General features: G+C 43.8%; 1 protein-coding gene across 7 annotated transcripts in view; it reads right to left on the minus strand.

Moving 5' to 3' along the window:
• RIN2 (Ras and Rab interactor 2) overlaps positions 1 to 20,498 on the minus strand; it is an 84,791-nt gene that overhangs the window by 49,621 nt on the left and 14,672 nt on the right. For 6 of the 7 annotated variants that reach the window (XM_087777221.1, XM_087777227.1, XM_087777223.1 and 3 more), the window contains exon 2: positions 3,013 to 3,105. In XM_087777221.1, the coding sequence (XP_087633347.1) occupies positions 3,013 to 3,069 (57 nt within the window). In that variant the 5' untranslated portion in view covers positions 3,070 to 3,105. Of the gene's footprint in view, positions 1 to 3,012; positions 3,106 to 20,498 lie in introns of those variants that run through there. The other variant, XM_087777226.1, reaches the window with a different exon arrangement.

Genomic DNA, 20,498 nt, shown 5'->3' on the forward strand with positions numbered 1-20,498 from the left:
CTTAAGAGTCCGGTGTCTTTAAACTGCTCGGGCGTGCTGCATTCCTAATAATTTTTGAGTGACTACAACCACGACATCATGAACAGGAGGTGCACAGAATAGCTATTCCAGCATCTATTTTCCACACAAGAATTACTTACACAAGGAGATACCAAAGGACTGCAGAAAACGACAGGGGCACTTGCTTACGATCCCACTGACATCGTGATTCCCCCAGCACACGCCTAAGTGACAACCTAGAAATACTCCTCACAAGTGAGACAGTTTCTTGCTTTGATTTGAAAATATGACCATTCTCCCTATATGGCCGTGGACTGCCATCAAAGGCGGCTGATGTTTGTGCTTGTGAGATGTGAGACGTAACAAAAGTGTGTTGCAAAACTGAGACGCGGTTCCTGTTCCCAGAAGACCCTGTTTACTGCTGACCACATGAAACTCTGGGCAAGCCAAAGGGGAAAACACACTGTCACTGCAGCGCTGACCGTTTGTTTCCTAAAGATTGGCCCGGTAAGATTGCCTTACGATAAAGAAAACATGCAACACACAAAACAAACATTTCAATGTGTATGTGTGTCACTGCAACAGTACTACGAAGCTGCTGACACAGAAACTGGTCCTGCACACTGCACCGGCGGTCATCATAGCTCTTCGTGTGCTAAAGGCACCAGCCACCACTTGCTTGGTTCTCCTTTGCCTGTTGCTTATCACGCGTGTATTTACCATCTGCTAGAACAGCCGCCCCCAGCCCCTACTCCCCCAAGCATCAGGGTCAGATTCAGGCAGCGAAAGAATGGTGTTTCTGTCCCAGAGGAACAGAGGGAATGGCAACAGCAACACCCGAAACGGGCGGCACGGGACGAGCGCAGTGCGCTAGGAGCGGCAGAGGCGGCGGCAGCTAGGAACAGCCAGTAAAGCGGCAGCTGCTTGCCACCACGTAGAGCTTTTGGCTGGTCAGTCGCATTTGCTGCGGCACGAGAAAAAGCAAAGCAGCATGCTTTTTCTTAATATAAGCTGAGATGGCAGCGAGTATTAGCATCTTTCACTGGAAGAAGCTACAGCAGGCGATGAATACTCTACGGGAAGTGATCAAGGCAAGTTCATTCAGTGCTCAGAAGCACCTGTAAATTTTGATTGCTCCTTAGAGCAAAGCCTTGCCCAGCAAGACAGCCACTGTGAGCCTGGCATTATATTAAAAGCAAAGTTCTAGCCCAGAACAAATTCAACTCTGTTTTATTTAACCCTGATCCCAAGATGGTCTATGTGACAATTTACTCTCTTCCTCAGATCAGAAAAATACACCCATCTTCCTGGCCAGTGACAGGACACGACAGTTTGATAGGTCAGCATGCTTTCAATACAGCGGCACTGCCTGGACGCTACTCTCCGTCCTGCTCTCTAGGGGTTTATGGTGTTCGCAGCTGTACTCACACAGCGCACACGAAGGCTTTGTTAGCTCCATTTCAGATCAACTCATCTTTTTTTCTGGAAGAAAATGTTAACTACAGCCTTCTCTACAATTAACTTCAGCACCGCCTCCAGACCTCCTCCATTATACATAAATAAAATACAGTTAACGGGATTCAGTCATCTTTTGAAAACCGTACTGATAACTCCTACTGCACCTCTGCTTTTTGTGATGCCAACCTGAAAGATGACAGTTCTCCAAAGTCTCTCCACTGCATAAAGTCTGTCTCTGCCATATAAAAAGACCAAAACATGTTCCCACATTCCCCTAGAAAACAGTCAGCTCACTGCAGCCCTGAAAGCCCTCTGACTGATCCCCCAAAGCCTTAACAAACCTCACACAGGGCAGGAGGCAGAAGAGAGGACGTGGTGACCCACGCTTACTTTTGCGGTGTGATTGTTCACGCCTGAGCTAAGCTACCACTGCTGAGCAAATCTGGGGCCAATCGTGCAAGTTAACTCTGCAGGAAATACTGGGAAAAAGCAAAATGGAGTCATCAAGTTTAATCCTTGACAGAAGTTCCCAGAGACAGAAGTGATTTATAACTACGTAGAAACGAAGATGCGCAGAAGCGAGCGTGTGTTGCATCCTGCCTTCCTGGCCCCTTTTGTACATTGCCACGCATGGGCTCCATTCCGTCATGGAATGGAATCGGGCGGAGACAGAAGGGCTCCCACCCGAAACGTATTTCTCACTGGAATATGCTGTATTGGGTGTGCTGTAAGCCACGTGACATCTCAAAACAGCCCCCAGCACGCAGAAACGCTAAATGGAATTATTTCTGTCTTCCCTCTATAAGCACGTCCATGCCAGAACGGGGCCGCTGGCGCTCGGCGCCTGTATCGTCAGGAAGCTGGGCTGAGCATCTTACGGAGGAAGCATTCGACTCCTTTAAGGTATGCAGGCACCCGAAGGCACAGCCCTCTGCCTTGCTGGCTTTTTCAGAGTATGGCAGTGAGCTAAGCACCAGCTTCTTGTTCATTTCAAACAAGATGGCTTAGGCTTTAAAAAACCAACCGAACAAAACCCACAAACAAAGCAAACACAGGAAACACAGAAAGGACTGAAATATACATTGAGAATACAAACACAGTATTTTTGTGAGTGTTCAGATTACACACAAACAAGGAGCCCCCCCCCCCCAATTTTTCTTAAAATAGGCAAGGAAACGAAAACGATTTTCAATCCAATAATGGAAATTATAAACCTGTACTGCAACTTTAAGCTACACAAATACAGGTTATGACAGCTCTAATAATTTTATGCCTATGCATAATAAAGCCTACGTTCTCAGCATTAGTGGCAAAGAAAGTTAGAAGCTGTTTTACACCAAACATTCTATTCAGCGTACAGAAGAACAACATACACGTGAAATAACTGGATGGTAATCTAACCACGAATACCACTTGCAAAAAGAGATGCTCAATGAAGTGCTTCCTATTTTACAGAGGAGTGTTGCTACCTACCACAGACCATACTGTGCATTCTGCAGCACTCGTTTCACATAAAACCATGTGCTTTATGCTCTGTATAAATATCCCATTTACCTTAAAGAAACTTCCTCTTTTGTCCAGACAACGGGCTTTCATTGTCAAAGACGACATCTTCCCCTGGAAGACTCCACTGTATGCCTTGAACTCCTAAAAGTAGAAACATTTTTTAATGGTTAGTCCAGTCTGTAGGAAATTCCTTTCTAAGCCACAGAAACAGTCGTGACAAGCCTTCTGCCAAAACCCTTTCCGTCAACAACTCGGTGCCATTCATTTCCTACCGCAGTCCTTACATATCCCTTTAGTCTATTATTTTTCCATAAATTGCTTAAAAAAAAAAAAGACAGTGCTACTCAGAGTTCCATGTTTCTCCCTTCCCTTCACACAGCTGATCTGAGTAGATCTTAATGTGCTCGTTAAAAAGAATGCTAAAACATAACGATTGCTTTGTTTGTTTGCTTGACCTCAGCATGAAGTACAAATAGAACAAAACGTTAGATGTCACTACAATCTGCTCTCAAATATTACAGTATTAACGGGGCTGACCAGGAGGGGGAAAAAAAAAAATTACAAATCACCCACAAGGGAGAAAACACATTACCATGAATGTAACAAAACAACAAAAAAAGGCAAAAAAAGGCACCCCCCCCCCCCCAAACCAACCAGCCAAACCCCAAACACCCCCCCAAAAAATCCTGCCTGAAGTTCCTCAAATGCAACCAGGTCTTCTGAGAGTCGTGTCCAAGTGAGAAGCTGAAGATGCAGCTGGGAAGAACTTGCATTTTCCACTATCAGGTAAACCGAATGAACGGCCTAACACCCAGAAGAATACAGTAATGCATTACTAGAACACAGGCACGTAATGAGAAATATCATGGGGCGATCTCCCGCTGATTCGCAGAGTTCCTCTAAAGTCACAACCGATTCACACCAGTAATTTGTGAACAAACTTCTGAACTAAACAGGAGCCAAGTTCCACGGCTAAAAAGTCCTTCTGGGATTTTTAACAGTAAGCTTATAATTGCATTTAAGTGGCCTAACTCCTCTCCTTGCTCACACAGTTTCTGACCACACAGCAGGTAGTTATGTTGGAAGTTTCAGTTACCCAAGTGGCGAATACTGCAGGTGCAAAACCTCACAGACTGAGACAGAGGCACAGCTTTTGATTTGATACAGCAGAAATTAAAATATAAATGGCAGTGAGCAGCAGTGAAAAACAAGTTTAGTGGCCTGACTGCAGATGGAGCTTGAGCAAAACAAAGCAGCTGGGACAGAGAACGCCGAGAGTTAAAAAAAGCAGATTTGACACATACCCTGCCCTGAGTACAGACACAGGCTCCTGCTTCCCTCTAATGCCTGACAAGGGTAAGAAGGACCAAGGAGGGAGGAGGAGCTTAGAAGAAAAAAGGGTTAAATGAAAAGCCCTGGCAAGCACAAGTACTGGAAAAGGGCGAGAGGTAGAAGCAGGAGAAAAAGATTTTCTCTTGGTTTTAACATGTAGCGGGAAGCTTTAAGTTGTTTACCCTCTTTCCAGAGGTCATACCACAAGAGCAGTAGAAAAGGTTACATTTTTCCACTCAGATTCTTGTTAAAAAGCAGCCATGCCGGGAAGCTCAGGAACCAGCCTGTTTTCCAGACAGAGTTTGCAGACTTTAAAGGTTGAAAGAAAAATTCTGAATTCTTGTGAAAGCCAAACACTAGAGGATGACCAAGAGAAGACAAAAAACAGTGCTGGAAAAAAAGAATTAAAAGAAAAAAAAAAAACAAAACAAAACCAAACTTTCTTTGTAACTCAGCATATTTAAAGGAATACACTCCTGACAAGGCTCTAAAGCATTGCGATCTGTGTTGCTTTACTTGAAGTCTGCCTAAATAACTTGATTGCACCGATCCCGTAAGAGACTGAAGTCCAGTGAAGTGGGTGGGTTTACAGGTGCTATTAAATCAGCTGAGCTCCATGTCCTCATTTGCCACATGCAGAAGGGTACAGAACGGTTCCACTTGGGGAGCATCAGACATTTTAAAGAGAGTTTTGGTATTTTATACTGGCTATTCGAAACGATCGAAAGGTTGCCATATAACAAGAGTTTCTTGATTTCAATGAATTCTGAAAAGGGAATTTGCACCTGGAAGACTCAAGGTGGAGGGAGACCCAAGAAACCCAAAAAGGAATTAGAAGAAAAATTCAGTTTACCCAGCCGATGCTATCCTCTTAATGACATTGCCAAATTCAAGTCCAGAGAAAAATCCCAGAGATTTTAAATGAGTTACATAAGGGGTTTATGAACAAGATCATACAGTTGTATTCGCATCTCTCGTCTCAGTCGTTAATCGTTCCATTTGCAAACAACCACCCCCTCACAGGAAATAAAACGTTTTTAATTTTTTTTAATTTAACCACAAGGATGTCTGCATGCAACCCTATTACCAAAATAAGACCATGCCAAGATTTTTACATTCGTCTTATTTCAAAACAGAACCAAAGTTTATAAGCTTCCACGGTCAAACATACAGAAGAATGCAAACATACAAATACACAGTTTGCCCTTCGAAGAGCAGCGTGACTCTAAGTCAGAAGAAAGCCTCAGACAAGACCACTGCTTATTTTGCTTATAAGAGGTTCTGAAGCTCTGGACTTTTCCATAGCTGCTATTATTGTTACTATTTATGCAATATTATTATCTGTATGACCATAACTCCGAGCCTGAGCTGAGCTCAAGTCCTTGCTCTTCTCGGCTCCCTACATAGCCAGTGAATCAATCCACGGTACCCGTTGTGGTTACACTGTCATTTCAAACTGACTTAGGGTAACCTAAATACTGTTCCATGTTGGGAGTCATTTTTAGTATTTCTGATCAAAAACAGCACAGTGGGAAACACTGTTGTTGGCTTTTTGCATATTTTTTTTATTTGGTGCGTATGCTTTTTTTAGGCCACCTAGTACGCAAGCAGACCTTAAGACCCGCTGGTAAAACGGATGGCTGGGGGTGGGTGCAACGCTCTAAAAACCTGAGGGTGGGCCCCTACCTGTCGCCCACCTCAGCGTTCAGAGGCACCTCCACACTGTGCACAGAAACAACCGCAGAAAAACAGACCTACTGTCGGGAGGTTTCATTTCTCTACATAGCTGTCCACATTTGATGCTTATTCAGATCCAAAACAGGCTGAAAAACCACTGCTCTGAAGTTGTCTTTGCTGCGTTCGGACAGTACGAGGCCGTCAGAAAGGAAAAATCTGCCTTCTTCGATTGGGAAGCCGGGTGGAGAAAGATGGCAAAGCATGTCGTCTTCTGCAGATACCAGAGACGAGCATTTTCTCCTTCTTCTGTGTTTTAAGGACTGAGGCAGAGAGTCTAGACAGATTTGCTTAGACATTGCCTGGGTGACTGCTCAGAAACCCATCTGAAAATGTTATCAAGCTGCAGGAGCCAATTCACTGCATAACTCAATGTGACCTTCTGTCTAGCGACCTGGAAGGTCGCCTTTTCTGTGTTTAAGCAGTCGGGGCTTTACCTACTTAGCTCTTCGCTCTCAAAGGGCAGCAGGTGCTGGAGCCCTGCCTGCTGCTCCCATGGTCGCGTGGCTCCCTCCCAGCAGCACCAGCCTCTCCTGGAAGCAGCCCTGTCTCACCGCAGCTCTGCAAAGCCAGGACAAAGCTCGTGACAAAGGACAAGACAGGGCAGGGAAAAGGAACGATTCGTCTGCTTGGCCGGTTTCTCTGAAATGCAATGCTACTCCACGGGTGCTGGCACCCCTGCAAGCTGTATGTTTCCAAAAAATTGGTGCTTTTCATCTTTTCTTCCACTCCCTTCTCCTCCTCGTTTTCATTTACACAGGAATGCCAGAGCACCATTCGGGCACCTGGACGTAACCGAGACTTCTGACTTCTTGTCAAAACAGCTCCTACTTTCCCTCCCTCTCCTGCAATTTTATTTGGTATTTATTATGTTCTTAACCGCAGTAGCGCCGATCGCTGTCTTCCTGGACTTCTCAGGATCCTTCCCTTTAATCCTCTCATTCCAATCATTCCAAGGCAAAACATCCCATTTTCTTTAGCTAAAAGTCCCAGCAAAGATGAGACAGCCTGTACACCTCCCCTGAGCTGGAAAGCAAAGGCCACAGCGACCTGGGGAACTTAAAGTCCCTGCCCACAATCCTTCTTACCCCACTCAGTTTCCTAAGGAACTGAGGCTATACACCTGCACCGGTTTTCTGTTCCCTAGTTCCTAACTATGATTTTTGATCTCTTGGCCAACCTAGCAAGATCTGACTGGGGAAAAGAGTCTCTGTTTACAAAAGGACAGAGGGAAGAGACTCCATTAACGCTGTCCCTGAAGGAAGAAGAGAGATCTGCAGCCTTCCTTTTGCTGGCTGACCAACAGAATTAGCAGAACCCACTTTTTTGTATTTTAAGCCTAAGTTATCCCACTGAAGGGACTAGCCGTCCTTTTTCATTATCAATCTGTAAAGGCCATGCAACCACTCAGCATAGACACACACAGAAACTACTCTAGGCAAACAAAAAAGGGTTTTACTATACTGCAGCCAAGGAAGAACAGGAGAAAATGTCAGTCCAGACCTCAAGTATAAACTGGCAAAGGTCAGCCGATGTCCGAAGACTAATGCTGATCGATAGCGTCAATGGAGCCCTTAGGCCACCCACTCTGCCAGTAGCGGGGTGCTGAAATACAGTACAGGAGCTGAAATACAATCCCTACTCTCTCATAACAGAAATGCATGCAAGCTAGGCAGAGCCTACTACATATGTACTTGAAAACCCATGGTGAATTAGCACCATATTACAATCAAATTATAATAGCAATTTATAAATATATAGTATTTAAAAAAAAAAATCTACAATTAATTCAGTGAACCCATTTTCTGGTGGGTTAAACCAGAAATCAGAAACAGGAAGGATAAATACATTTTACTTTTTTTAAAAAAATGTGAAAAAAATACTTCTAAAATGCAATCCTACACTTGAGAACGTGCTCCGAGATATACACAGAACTTTCAGCAAATTTAAGTATCCTCATGTTTTCCTGTTCTCCTAGCACGTTTGCACTGCCCCATGGAGAGGGCTGTGTTCATCTCTAACCTACAAAGCTCTCGTTTGTCTAATTACTCTGACCTTATCTGATTCTTGCCAAAATTAAACTTTTCCTTTTGAAAGTATTTCCTCTGAGAAGTTAACTGAAAGCCTACTTCCAGGGCCACAGAGATACAACTGAGCACAGTATCACTTTGAAAAATCTATCAAATAAGAGCCTCAGTCTGAAAACTACCGCTGGTGCCAGGATTTTGCAGACCTCTCAACTCAAATGTTGCATTGTGTTAGCACAGCTGTATCCACAAGCAAAAAGCGAGGGGATTATGCAAAAAGGATTCCAACTTCCATCAGTCTTCTGGCTGCAGAAAGGGTTTATGGTCTTTTTCTTCAAATAATGCGAGAGCACATTACTTGTAGTAAACAAATAATGCACGCAGCAAAAATGACAAGTCACTCTTTACACAGTGTCATATTTCTGTAGTTTTGTCAATATAATTAAAAAGTTTGAAAAAGCTTGGAAATAACAAACATTCCCTGATCAACCTCCTTTTTCTTCAAGCACTGTTCTTACTTTTATCTCTGCTACCTGAACATAACCAGTTTGTGTGAGCTACTCCCCTGAAGAAAGCCTGGTTGCCAGCAGTATGCAGTCAGCTAACAACAGTATTGCTGCCCATAATGAGCTAAAAAAAAAAAAAAAAAAAAAAAATCTTCGAAAGATATATGCTCACTACACACGTAGGCAGAAGGACCATGAATGACTGCTTGCAATTCTTTTCAAGAAACAGTACTCTTTTGAAAAACTAAAAAGGAACCAGAAATATGCAACACTAACTTTTCAAAAACAACGAGCAGATCACAGGTGAACTGTGCTTACTACTCCCCCAAAGCGCCTCTTAATGCAACGCCACTGAATTTACTGCCAGTTACACACCTCACCAATTCCTCCAAGGAAATTATTACTCTTCCCATAAAGAAGATGATACGAGGTAGTTAAAGGCAACCAGCAGAATTAAATGATGTGCAAATATTCTGACCAGTGAAATAAGGTTCAGTTACATCCCAGCTGCTGACATACCATTTTCCGAGCCCTTGCCCACTCCTGAGCTGGCAGCCCCAGCCATGTGGGCCTTCCTCAACTTGTTGGAGGCCTGGACAGTCAAGAGGCCAGAGCCCAGCCAGCAGTGCGGCCCCAGAGCCTGCAGAAGTCTCAGATCTGCTCAAGCAGACGAGCTTTTGGGGCTCCTAGCACCAGTGGCCACCTCCCTGGGGACAGCCAGAACTTCGCCAGGGCCCAACACAGCCTTGGCTCACGTGAGTGAGGGGAAGGTGTGGTGCAGTTGTGAATCTGGAGGCAGAAGTGAAGCCTTAAGAACCGGCAAATGAGTTTGAGCAGCAAGGTGTAGCATCTGGAAGTGCAGTGAAGAGTCTGCAGGGTCATAACCTCGTATCCTCCTTGTAACCAGGAGGATAATGGGCTAGATGGACCCACGCTTGGCTGCAGTATGACTGCTCTTTTCCTAGTAGTCCTCTTTCCTAAAAAAAAAGGAAAAAAAAAAAAAAAAAAAAAAAAGCTGGCAAACTGCCCTCCTCCCACCCCACCCCATTCATAGCTCCTAGATACCAAACTGTATCATGCAAAGGTTACTCTTCAGCTCCCAACATTGTCAACTTGCTTATTTATTACAGGTCACAGCTGTTTTCAGCTTCCTTGGCTGATCATTTCTGACACCTGTATTTGCATCCTGAAGTACCAATGCTCCTCATCCTGGTTAATGTAACACTGCCGTTAAAAATCACAGCCATCTTGCCAAGGACTCCTTCACCTCACTACGCCATAAAATATCAGCAACTGCTTAAGGAACTACTACCTGGACAGACTCGGATCTTCAGAGGCTGTGAACCAGTCCATGCATCAGGCTCAGTATATTTATCTCACTTAACCTGAATGGGAACATCACTGCCAAACTTATACATTGATCTTTCTGCATCTGGTTTCAGCTAGTCATCACTCCTACCTCAACCAACATTTTGCCTGCAGGCTTATGTTTTCCCCTTGATTCCAGATCCGACTTACTGGCAGCCTTTTGAGACTAAAGGATAAAGAGGAATTACTCTGAACTTGTTTCAGCATGGCACTCTCAAGAGAGGTTTTAGCTCCCGTTAGATTTTTTGATAGATCTGCTGTCTCACTCACAGCTGTCTACCCACTTCTTTTATCTATGCTGAAGTCACAAATGCAGAAATGAAAGCATCTGAAAATCCCATCTGAAAAGCGCGCAAGAGCTGGCCTGACTCCGCTCCCGCTGACACGGGCAGACAGTGTATCACTCTTTCCAACAGGAGCGTACAGTTAGGCAAACACTGAATGCCTCGGAAAATCTAATCCTTAAGCTTTGCTGAGCATGGCACGCTACCAAGAGGATTATGTTTGCTGCTAGTGCTGTCTCTCTGCACCCCTTCCAAAACAGTTTCTTCTTCCTCTCTTCCACCAAACAACGTCTTCCTGCTTGCTCCCATGGCATACTTTCCACATTACTGAAAAGGAATAAAAACCCAAGTCATTTTCTTTGGCACAGCATTTAATCGTGAAGGATACCACCACATCTCTTTTATAAGAGAACGATTGTACGTCGATACATTCATGTCTTGTTTTGCCTCTAGACATGTCAGAGACATTTACAAGATTGGCTTTGATTTGGATAACCCTTCAGAAGGTTCATGTTCTTCCCAAATTCCCTGGCCTGGATATCTCACAAAATGAGAAGTTCTTGCAGTATTTCAGCAATTTCCATTTGTTATTCCTGCCAAAACCAGTGAATAACAACAGTGAAAGCATTTAGAAATATGCTTTCAAACCTCTTAAAAAACATTGAGCATTGAGCTGTGGTTCCTGGAAGAAGCAAGGAAAGGTAATCGCTTGAGTTACAATACAGCTTCAAGGTCTGGAGAAGCTTCGGAATTCATAATGAAGCATTAAGTCAAATGCCGAGAGATGGGTTACAGCACCTGCATCTAGATGGAGATGCACAAGACAACCACCTGCTGGACTTGACTGTGGGTTATTTTACACACCTGGGAAAAGCAGCTCTATCTCTGCTACCACGAATCCCAGAGAAGGATGAGGGCTTCAGCATTCATGTCATAACTCCTACCTTCTCGCCCGACAGAGGCGCCCAGCAAAGCTCTGACCATACCACTGCCAGGGATAACATTCCTCCATCCAGCAAGGGGGAAGGAGAGACCTGACCTACTGCTGCTTCAATAGCTTACACACTTCTATCCACTCAGCTGTTTCCATGAGCTAGGGTTAAGTGGTTAGATATGCTTATTCTGGTATTAGATAGCTGCACCTAGTACAGCATCTTTTCCTACAATTTACTCTTTTGTACCTAACAATTACTGACATACACCATAATTTCTATTCCATCGTGTTTGGGAAAAAAAAAAATAAATACAGGCGTGCTGACTCTACTGAAAGCCAGGTAAGGACACTGCAGCATGCTTTTGAAAATCAGCACCTGAACTATACGTCGTTGTTTATTAAATGCATGCACAGTATCTGTAGATATGCAGAACTTCAGAAGACAGGGGAGAAAGTATAAATAAGATTTTCCTGCTAAAATAAACAACCTGATGGAAGGAAAGGGACACCTTCACCTACATTTTTAAGGACTTGCCAAAACGTACACCGACATTCTTAAAACTACTATGTGGTATTTGTCTGTTCTCCAGACTTGTAAATTTTTAGGACTACTTCATGAACAATATTCTCCATTATCACCATTCTGTGAATCTGTAATATACAGGAAAAGAAATCCTGCAACACCGTAATACAGCAGATCAAACTTGAACTTACATTCATACTCTGGCAAGAGGGTTCTTGCGTACAAGGTATCTTTACCTAATGGTTAAGGTATACGTGTTTGAAGCAATGACAAATTCAGTACTAGACATGGAAAGAAGCCTTGTAGTTTACCATTTATTCGCCAGAGTTCGTGGGTCTTTCCTCTGATGGATTAATCCCATACATGCTCTACTTTCCTTGTTTGCAGAGTTCTGTACTGCACCAGTAGACCCTAACAAGGACTACCTTTATTTCAGAGAGGGTCAACCTCTGTTGGGTGCCCCTCAGTCAGCGGAGAAAGGGAGGAGAGGAGGGCACAGAACGGACGCTTAACAGAGGTGCCCTAAACCTGCCTCTCCCCTCCCTGGCTACAGGGAAAGCCCAGGGACAGAAGCTGCCCTGGCTGAAGTTAACCTTTGCCAGTTCTTCCATTAAACCACAAAGATGCTCTTTAGAAAGATTAGCAGGTACATATCAAACCTTTTTAAATTCAACAGAATAAGCCACACGCAACAGCCAGGATGATGTGGCTGATGCTCCATGCTTAAGATAACTGTTTTTAAGCCAAAATTGACTTCTGGTACATTAAATTCACTGGGCAACTTGAAACCTCGCAAAACATATCTGAAATGTCACAGTGTTCACCTGCCTCAAGAAAAAAAACCCAACACACCCTCTTCCATTGGACATCAATAATTCACATGCAAAATGTTCTTTTCTTTAGGTAATTTCAATCTCAAACTCCCCATATGCTGCTGAACTATCTCGGGGACTTACGAGCAACAGCCAGGAATTAATTTTACATATTTTCTTAGTCTGATAACAGAAGCACAACTCTCTGCACAGTCAAGCACGCTGTTTATAGCATTCTGCACTTGCCCAACCTCCTCTCAGGTCCATCAAATGCTAATACATACTTTCAGTGTATGGTACCAGAGGCAGTGAAACAGGCACCACAGACTATGTGTACCGTCCTATAACATTACTCAGGTTAATATAAGCAATAAAGACTGCATTTCTAGCGCTCATCATCGGGTCCCAACCGTTTTATATATGTCGGATGGCTAAATTTCCGCAGCGCTCTAAAACATGCATGACTCCCATTTTAAAACATTTCTCCAGTGCAGCAGAGTATTACGTACATCAAAGCTCTTGCTCATTTTGCTCAGTGTTTTCAGAAATACTGAGCAGTAACTTTCAGCTGATTTCCAGTAAAAGTAATTCAATTTTCAGAGACAGGGCAAAACAAATTGCTTTTGAAAAATTCTTCTTCATACAATTCATGGAAAAGGATTCCATTTGTTTATCCAAAGCAGCGCACAGAAGGGGAAAAAAAAAGGGGGGGGGGGGAAGGAGGGAACGAGACAGAACTAAAAGTTGTTTGTTTGACCTTAAAAGTAAAAATTAGCCATGGATTGCAAGATATTAATTTCAATTAATAGATAACCCTAAATATCTTTTAGGCTCTTCACTATTAAGAAAAAAAAAAATAAAATCAAACGTTAAATAGTTTGTATGCCACTTAACGATGACAAAACATAGCTTCTTTCAGTTATAATGCAACAGCACTTTCGAGTTGTGTTTGTTGCCATCACTGCTTTGCTTAATAGATCTCTCCCTCTAAGAAAATAACTATTTTATAATTGCAAGCAACTGTTCCATTATTCCCTAAGAAATGTTTTGCAAAGATTATTCTTTGTTCAACTCTAGTTAAAAGAAGTAAACTGTTGTTCAGGAGACAGCAAATGCCTAAGAAGCTACATCCTATGTTTCATAAAATCAATAGAAAGATTTCCATCGATGTCCACAAGTATTGGAATGATGCTCAGTATGGAGCACACTAAACGGCATGCAAGAAGAGTCTGCAAGAAACCCGTAAGTCACTGACCATATCTGTTATTCCAAGCTCTACTTAGAAGATTGCACTGCTCACTCTGAGACCGTCGAACACAAACGCCGAGAGCATCATTTGCTGTGCACCTCGACTTCAGCACAGCGCGAGACGTCAAGGCAATGGTTAACTAGGGAACAAACAGCATTTTCTTATTCTGGTGTTGAGCTTTGGCTCATCTTCCATGTGACGCATTCAAAAGAAAATATGTAACTTGTGCCATTGGACCCCCACCGATCTAATGTTTTACCATTAGCTATGGAACCAGGTCATCAGAAACGTACTACACTGACACCTTGCTTTTCAGATCGCTCCCAGCGACAGCAGCTGTCACCCTTCAGTACACAGGCGGCTCTTCCTCTGAGTGTAGTAAGTTAAGGCAGTTAAATATACAGTAGCTTTATTTCAGCTGAGTCCACGGTCAGGGCTAATATTTGAATTTCTTGGTACAAACTGTGAAGACATGTAACCACCTGGGCCACTTCTCAATTTAGCCCTTAGTATTAGTTAGGAACAATTTCACCCTTTTTTCTTTATTCAAGCTATTAGCACATTACATGAAATAGTAATTTTGTGGACCATATATACTCAGGCTGTATACCAAAAAACTATGTTCACCGTATCAAGGAGCTGCACAATAACACATCCCAAGACACACAACCTACAGGATACCATAGCTGTGCAAGCCTGTACTCAACATTAGTGTCCTCACAGTCCTTGCTTATGTGATTACCTATTAGCCAGCAGACTAAGTTACCTTAACAATACAAAAGGTAGCATCAGTGCAAAAGCGACAGCCTTCACGGCTTGCAGCAGTGGAGAAAGCCGCCATCACGTCCTGTAGCACCTCACACTCACACTGCCAGCACCCCAGGATGGCTTGCTTCGCAAATCCTGCTGATGCCTCATCCTCCGGCCACTTATAAAAGAATTAGTCCAACAGCGAGGGGAGCATTCGAATCACTTTTCAGATTACACGTGTATCTAAAATGAGACAAATCTAAACTGCGTGGCATCATCTTTAAAAAGAGAAAGACGTGTTTGTGATTTCAGGAAGCCTATGTGCCCTCTTTGACCCCATGCACGGTTCCATTAAGACAAGAAGTCCCAGGGGTTAATGCACTCTCAATATTTAAGAAACCGGTCTCGGATTCAGTGAGAACTTTGATACCTAACTAGTCTGTGTGTGCCATGACAACTGGGAACAGTACTGCCCACAGGGCTTTTTCAAAGAGTAAACCACTTAGCACCGCCAGAGTTTCAGACACTGTAATGATGGGGGTCACGTATGACAACCCTTTACTGTCACGAGTGCATATACTGAGGAAAAAGGTATGATCAGAGCAGTGGGACATACCACGAAGAACAGGAAGAGACCACATAAAATGAGTATCAAAAGCGCGCGTGAAGGACACTCACTTCCACCGAGACACACGCACACACATTACCCCCAAACTACAAAGAAGTGCTACACCCATTTGGCTCACTTCAATGAAGCTTTCTTTGTTCTGTAACGTTCTGCTAGCAGAGATTGTATTGCTGTCTACAACTACCTAATGGGAGGGCATAGGGAAGAGCGCCGAACTCTTCTCAAAAGCGCGTTACTAGAAGGACAAGAGACAAAGGGCAAAGTGGAAGGCAGGACCTTTCGACTCGACGTAAGAAAAAAAGATTTTCACCACAAGGGCGTTCAAACACTGGAACAGGGACCCAGAGAGGCTGAGGTGTCTCCATCTTCGGAGATATTGAAAACTCCGTGGGCCAACGTCCTGATCACCCTGATCTAACTGGAAGGAGGGCTGGACTAGCTGACCTCCGGAGGCCCCTTCCAACCTCTGGTTTTTGCCAAGACTTCATAAAGGTGTGTGTATTCCCTTTTATCACTGGAGTAGTTTCTTGAATTTCTGTTTAATACACAAAAAATAATAAAATCAAGTACAAGACTTTGTGTAGCAGGTTGCTTCACTTTTTTTTTTTTTTTTGCTTTTTTGTTTGCTTGTTCTGAAAGAACAAGTTATCAGAGGAAAAGCATTATTTTCCTTTTTCAGTTTCTCACAGGGGTGGGATCCCCCCACCCCTCCAAACCCCATTTGTACTTTTCATCACACAGGAATTACTACATTTGCATAACCCGACAGAAACCACAAAATCAAAAAGCATATCAGCTTAAATAATTACTAAATAAGACTTTTAGCTTTGTATTTATTAGCAAACGATACACACCTGAGTATACAAACACATAGGCTGGGTGAGAAAACATCTCCAGGTGCAGAAAGCTCTAAACTCTGAGCAAACAATTTCATAGAATCACAGAATGGTTTGGGTTGGAAGGGACCTTAAAGATCATCCAGTTCCAACCCCCCTGCCACAGGCAGGGACACCTTTCACTAGAGCAGGGTGTTCAAAGCCCCATCCAACCTGGCCTTGAACATTTCCAGGGAGGGAGCAGCTACAACTTCTCGGGGCAACCTGTTCCAGTGCCTCACCACCCTCAGAGTGAAGAATGTCTTCCTTGTATCTCATCTAAATCTACCCTCTTTCAGTTTAAAGCCATTACCCCTCGTCCTATCACTACATGCCCTTGTAAAATGTCCCTCTCCAGCTTGCTTGTAGGCCCGCTTTGGGTACTGGAAGGCTATAATACGGTCTGCCTGGAGCCTTCTCTTCTCTAGGCTGAACAATGCCAGCTCTCCCAGCTTGTCCTCATAGGAGAGGTGCTCCAGTCCCTGATCATCTTCGTGGCCCTCCTCTGGACTCACCCCAACAGGTCCATGTCCTTCTTATGTTGGGGGCCCCAGAGCTGAACACAGTGCTCCAGGTGGGGTCTCACGAGAGCAAAGTAGAGGGGGAGAATCACCTCCCTTGACCTGCTGGTCATGCTTCTTGTTATGCAGCCCAGGGTATGGTTGGCTTTCTGGGCTGCAAGCCCACATTGCTGGGTCACGTTGAGTTTCTCATCAACCAACAACCCCAAGTCCTTCTCCTCAGAGCTGCTCTCAACCCATTCTCCGCCCAGCCTGTAACCATGTTTGGGATTGCCCCGACCCATGTGCAGGACCTTGCACTTGGCCTTGTTGAACTTCACAAGGTTCGCACGGGCCCACCTCTCCAGCCTGTCAAGGTCCCTCTGGATGGCATCCCTACCCTCCAGCGTCTTGACTGCACCACACAGCTTGGTGTCATCAGCAAACTTGCTGAGCGTGCACTCAATCCCAATGTCCACATCACCGACAAAGATGTTAAGCAGTGAAATCCCAATACTGACCCCTGAGAAACGCCACTCATCACTGATCTCCACCTGGACACTGAGCCATTGACTGCAACTCTTTGAGTGCAACCATCCAGCCAATTCCTTACCTACCGAGTCATCCATCCGTTGAATCCACGTCTCTCCAATTTAGAGACAAGGATGTTGTGCGGGACAACGTCAAGTGCTTTGCACAAGTCGAGTTAGATGACATCTGTCTTAATGTGCTATTGGAGCTATGTATCAGCAGGAGGAAGAAAAGTTTGGATGTCCTTTTTCTACAGGGACAACTTGACTAAACAAACTACAACTGTTATTTATCTATCCCTGGAAAATGCGTACAAAAAATTGGCAGCTCACGTAGTGAGTAATATGTGAACATTATCTAACATTAATGTTGTGGTTTAACCCAGCAGGCAGCCAACACCACACAGCCTTTCACTCACTCCTCCCCCCTCAGTGGGATGGGGGAGAGAATCGGGGGAAAAAAAAAAAAAAATTAAAATTCATGGGTTGAGATAAAGACAGTTTAATAGCACAGAAAAGGAAGGGAAAATAATAAATAATAAAAATAATAAAAGAATATACAAAAGCGATATACAATGCAACTGCTCACCACCCACCGACCGATGCCTAGCCGGTTCCCCGAGCAGCAGTCACCACCCCCGCGGCCAGCTCCCCCAGTTTCTATACTGAGCATGACGTCATGCGGTATGGAATAGCCCCTGGGCCAGTTGGGGCCAGCTGTCCTGGCTGTGCCCCCTCCCGGCTTCTCGCTGGCAGGGCATGAGAGGCTGAAAAGTCCTTGACTAAAGCAAGGTAGTAAGCACTACCTAGCAACAACTAAAACATCAGTGTGTTATCAACATTATTCTCATACTAAATCCAAAACACAGCGCTATACCAGCTACTAGGGAAAAAAAAAATTATCCCAGCCAAAACCAGGACAGTTAAATATATGGGAAAAAAAAAAAAAAAAATTAGAGCGATTGAACTTCATTTCTCCCTCCTAAAATAAGTAGACTAAGTGTTCTGGGTCAGCTAGTGTAAACCTGATGGAATTCTTGGATCTTGAAAGGATCAATTTTCAACACGCCTGTTTAAGAAAGTAAAGCTTCCTACATACTGAACTACACCAGGTCAGCACCAAGTCACTATCTTGAGCGGACTCAAGCTATGCAGTTGTGGATTTGCTTTGTGTTCAAGAACAACTGTATTTGCACGTCGCTAGCTACATTTCCACTATTGCTTTCTGACCAAGAGGTTAATGTAATCAAACAGCCTATATGAGGAAAATCACATGCAAGTTTTTGTGGTTGCGCTGTTCATTTTAAACACCCGCACACCACAGACACATAGACATTAAAGACAGTTTGCTTCTTTATTCACTGAGCACTCACTACTTATTTTTGCAGAACCAACTGCTTTAAGCACCACCTTCTGTAGCGCACTTCCAAAACGGTTACCAACTCTTCTTGTAGAATCAGCGCACAAACACGGCAAACTGTGGAGTACCAAGTAAAAGATTTATTTCTCAATGAACAAAAGAAAATATTTTCACTAGAGAAACTTTTAAAGAACATTGCTTATGCCTTGACCCATTTATTTTGTTTTGTGCAGAAAAGACTGCAAGAAAATCTTTCACTTAATGAAACCAAACTCATCGCTCTCCATACAAAGACCTCCCATGTAAATATACCGGACAGCAAAACACTCATGCCTATACCAGGGAGTGTTCACTGACCTAACCTAGTTAGGATCCACTAGCCATAAATAAAGCTACTTGATGTAGAAAGCTTGCATCACTGTTTGTCTTGGCTTTAGAGAGACAGACCGGTGAACTGGGTTTGCCCCACTAGAGACTGCAGACCTTCTGCGCTACTACAACACAGTGCTGCTAACCTGTGTTACGTAGAGGGAAAGCTACCACCAAGCTCAGAATGTGTAATTTGTTCCCGAACCACACTTTGACTATACAGAGTGGAAAAAACAGACCGAGCCATCTCTGTGAGTCAGTTCGCCGTCGTCCGAGCGTGCCAACACGGCAAGCAGGATAATCACCAAAGCACAGGGTTCTCGTTGTCCTTTCAGATATGCCATACACACATCACAGGAGATTAAACGCCTAGACTTATTTCATAATGTTATTAGGAGTTAAAAACCAACAAAACCAAAACAAAAAAATCCATACGCACACAAGATCCCAGGAAGAAAACAAACTTAATTTGAACAGTCTTTATTTCTCGCTTGTTTGAGGATCTGGTTGGGGACAGGGGGGAGGCATAAATAGGGCGATCGAACAGTTCCTCAGAACAAAGTCTGCAGATAGCATAATACAAGGTATTGCCCCCACCTGACCTATCTGGAAAAATTAGGAAGGAAGTTTAGATCCTCAAAATCATTTGAGGCATCTGTACATTTCTCCCATAAGGATCAAGACTATAAGACTGGTTATAAAGAGTGATTGTTCTATGAGAAAATTCACCCACAACTTTGACCAACTATGCTCTGAAATATTATTTTAGTTATGTTTCTTTCATATAACTGAACTGCTTCTTATTTGGGGGGCTGGGAGGATTCATTTGGGAGATGCTTTCTTTTTGAGGGACAAGGGAGTTCCACATACTCAAATATTTAGAATCTACAATTTAGTTTCTAAATATACTTTCACCAAATAAATGAAAGAAGCCAAACATGGCATACTATTCTGATAAACACTGTTTATTGTTTCTTCTCCCATCCTATTTCTTTATGGGGAAAAAAAAAATTAAATAGTGAAGACAAAAAGGTTATGACACACGCCAGTGAAACCCAGGAAATTCAAAGCTGAAGGCTGTTGAAATATCTGTCCCAAGTTAATTCCACCCCTCTTCCTTTTTTTATATATACACCATGGGACCGACAACGTTAGCCCCAACCAAGCTTCCCGGCTCGGGCCTCCGTCTGTGTGGCTGCCGAGTGCCGTACACACAGGTCGTGCTTCCTGCCCTCACGCCGCTCTTCGTGATCCCCCTTCAGAGGGCAATTGCTCCCTCTGACCTCTCCCTACAACTCTTCCCTCTGATAACAATCTCTGGTACCTCCATCATCTTAGTGCTCCCTCTTCCGTCGCTGCTGACTTGCAATTCATCAACAATGCAAAGGTTACTGCTGCTTTCCTGGCCGCCTTCCCTTTTTCCAGCAGGCTGTCCCTCACTAGCTCTCCTCTTTCACTCTGCTTATCCTGACCAGCCCCCGTCTCTCCTACCCCAGCCAGCTGGGTATAGCCCAACTTGCCCTCCCTCTTGCAGCTGAATCCCTGGGGATGAAACCCCGCTACCTTGCCAGCTTTCTTCCCTGCACCTGCAAGTTTTCCACCCACCAACTCAATTCTCTCCACATTTTGCAGTTTTCACTATTTTCTACTTCCTACTAAAGCTCTTCTCCTTTTCTACCCCTTTCTCCCTAGCCATCTCCATAAGGATCCTGGAAAGACAGATTATTTCATATTATACGACATCTCCAAGATC

This window comes from Nipponia nippon, unplaced genomic scaffold (genome assembly GCF_047370975.1).
Source record: "Nipponia nippon isolate SJK-2023a ecotype South Korea unplaced genomic scaffold, ASM4737097v1 scaffold_4, whole genome shotgun sequence".
In the NCBI taxonomy this organism is placed as follows: Eukaryota; Metazoa; Chordata; class Aves; order Pelecaniformes; family Threskiornithidae; genus Nipponia; species Nipponia nippon.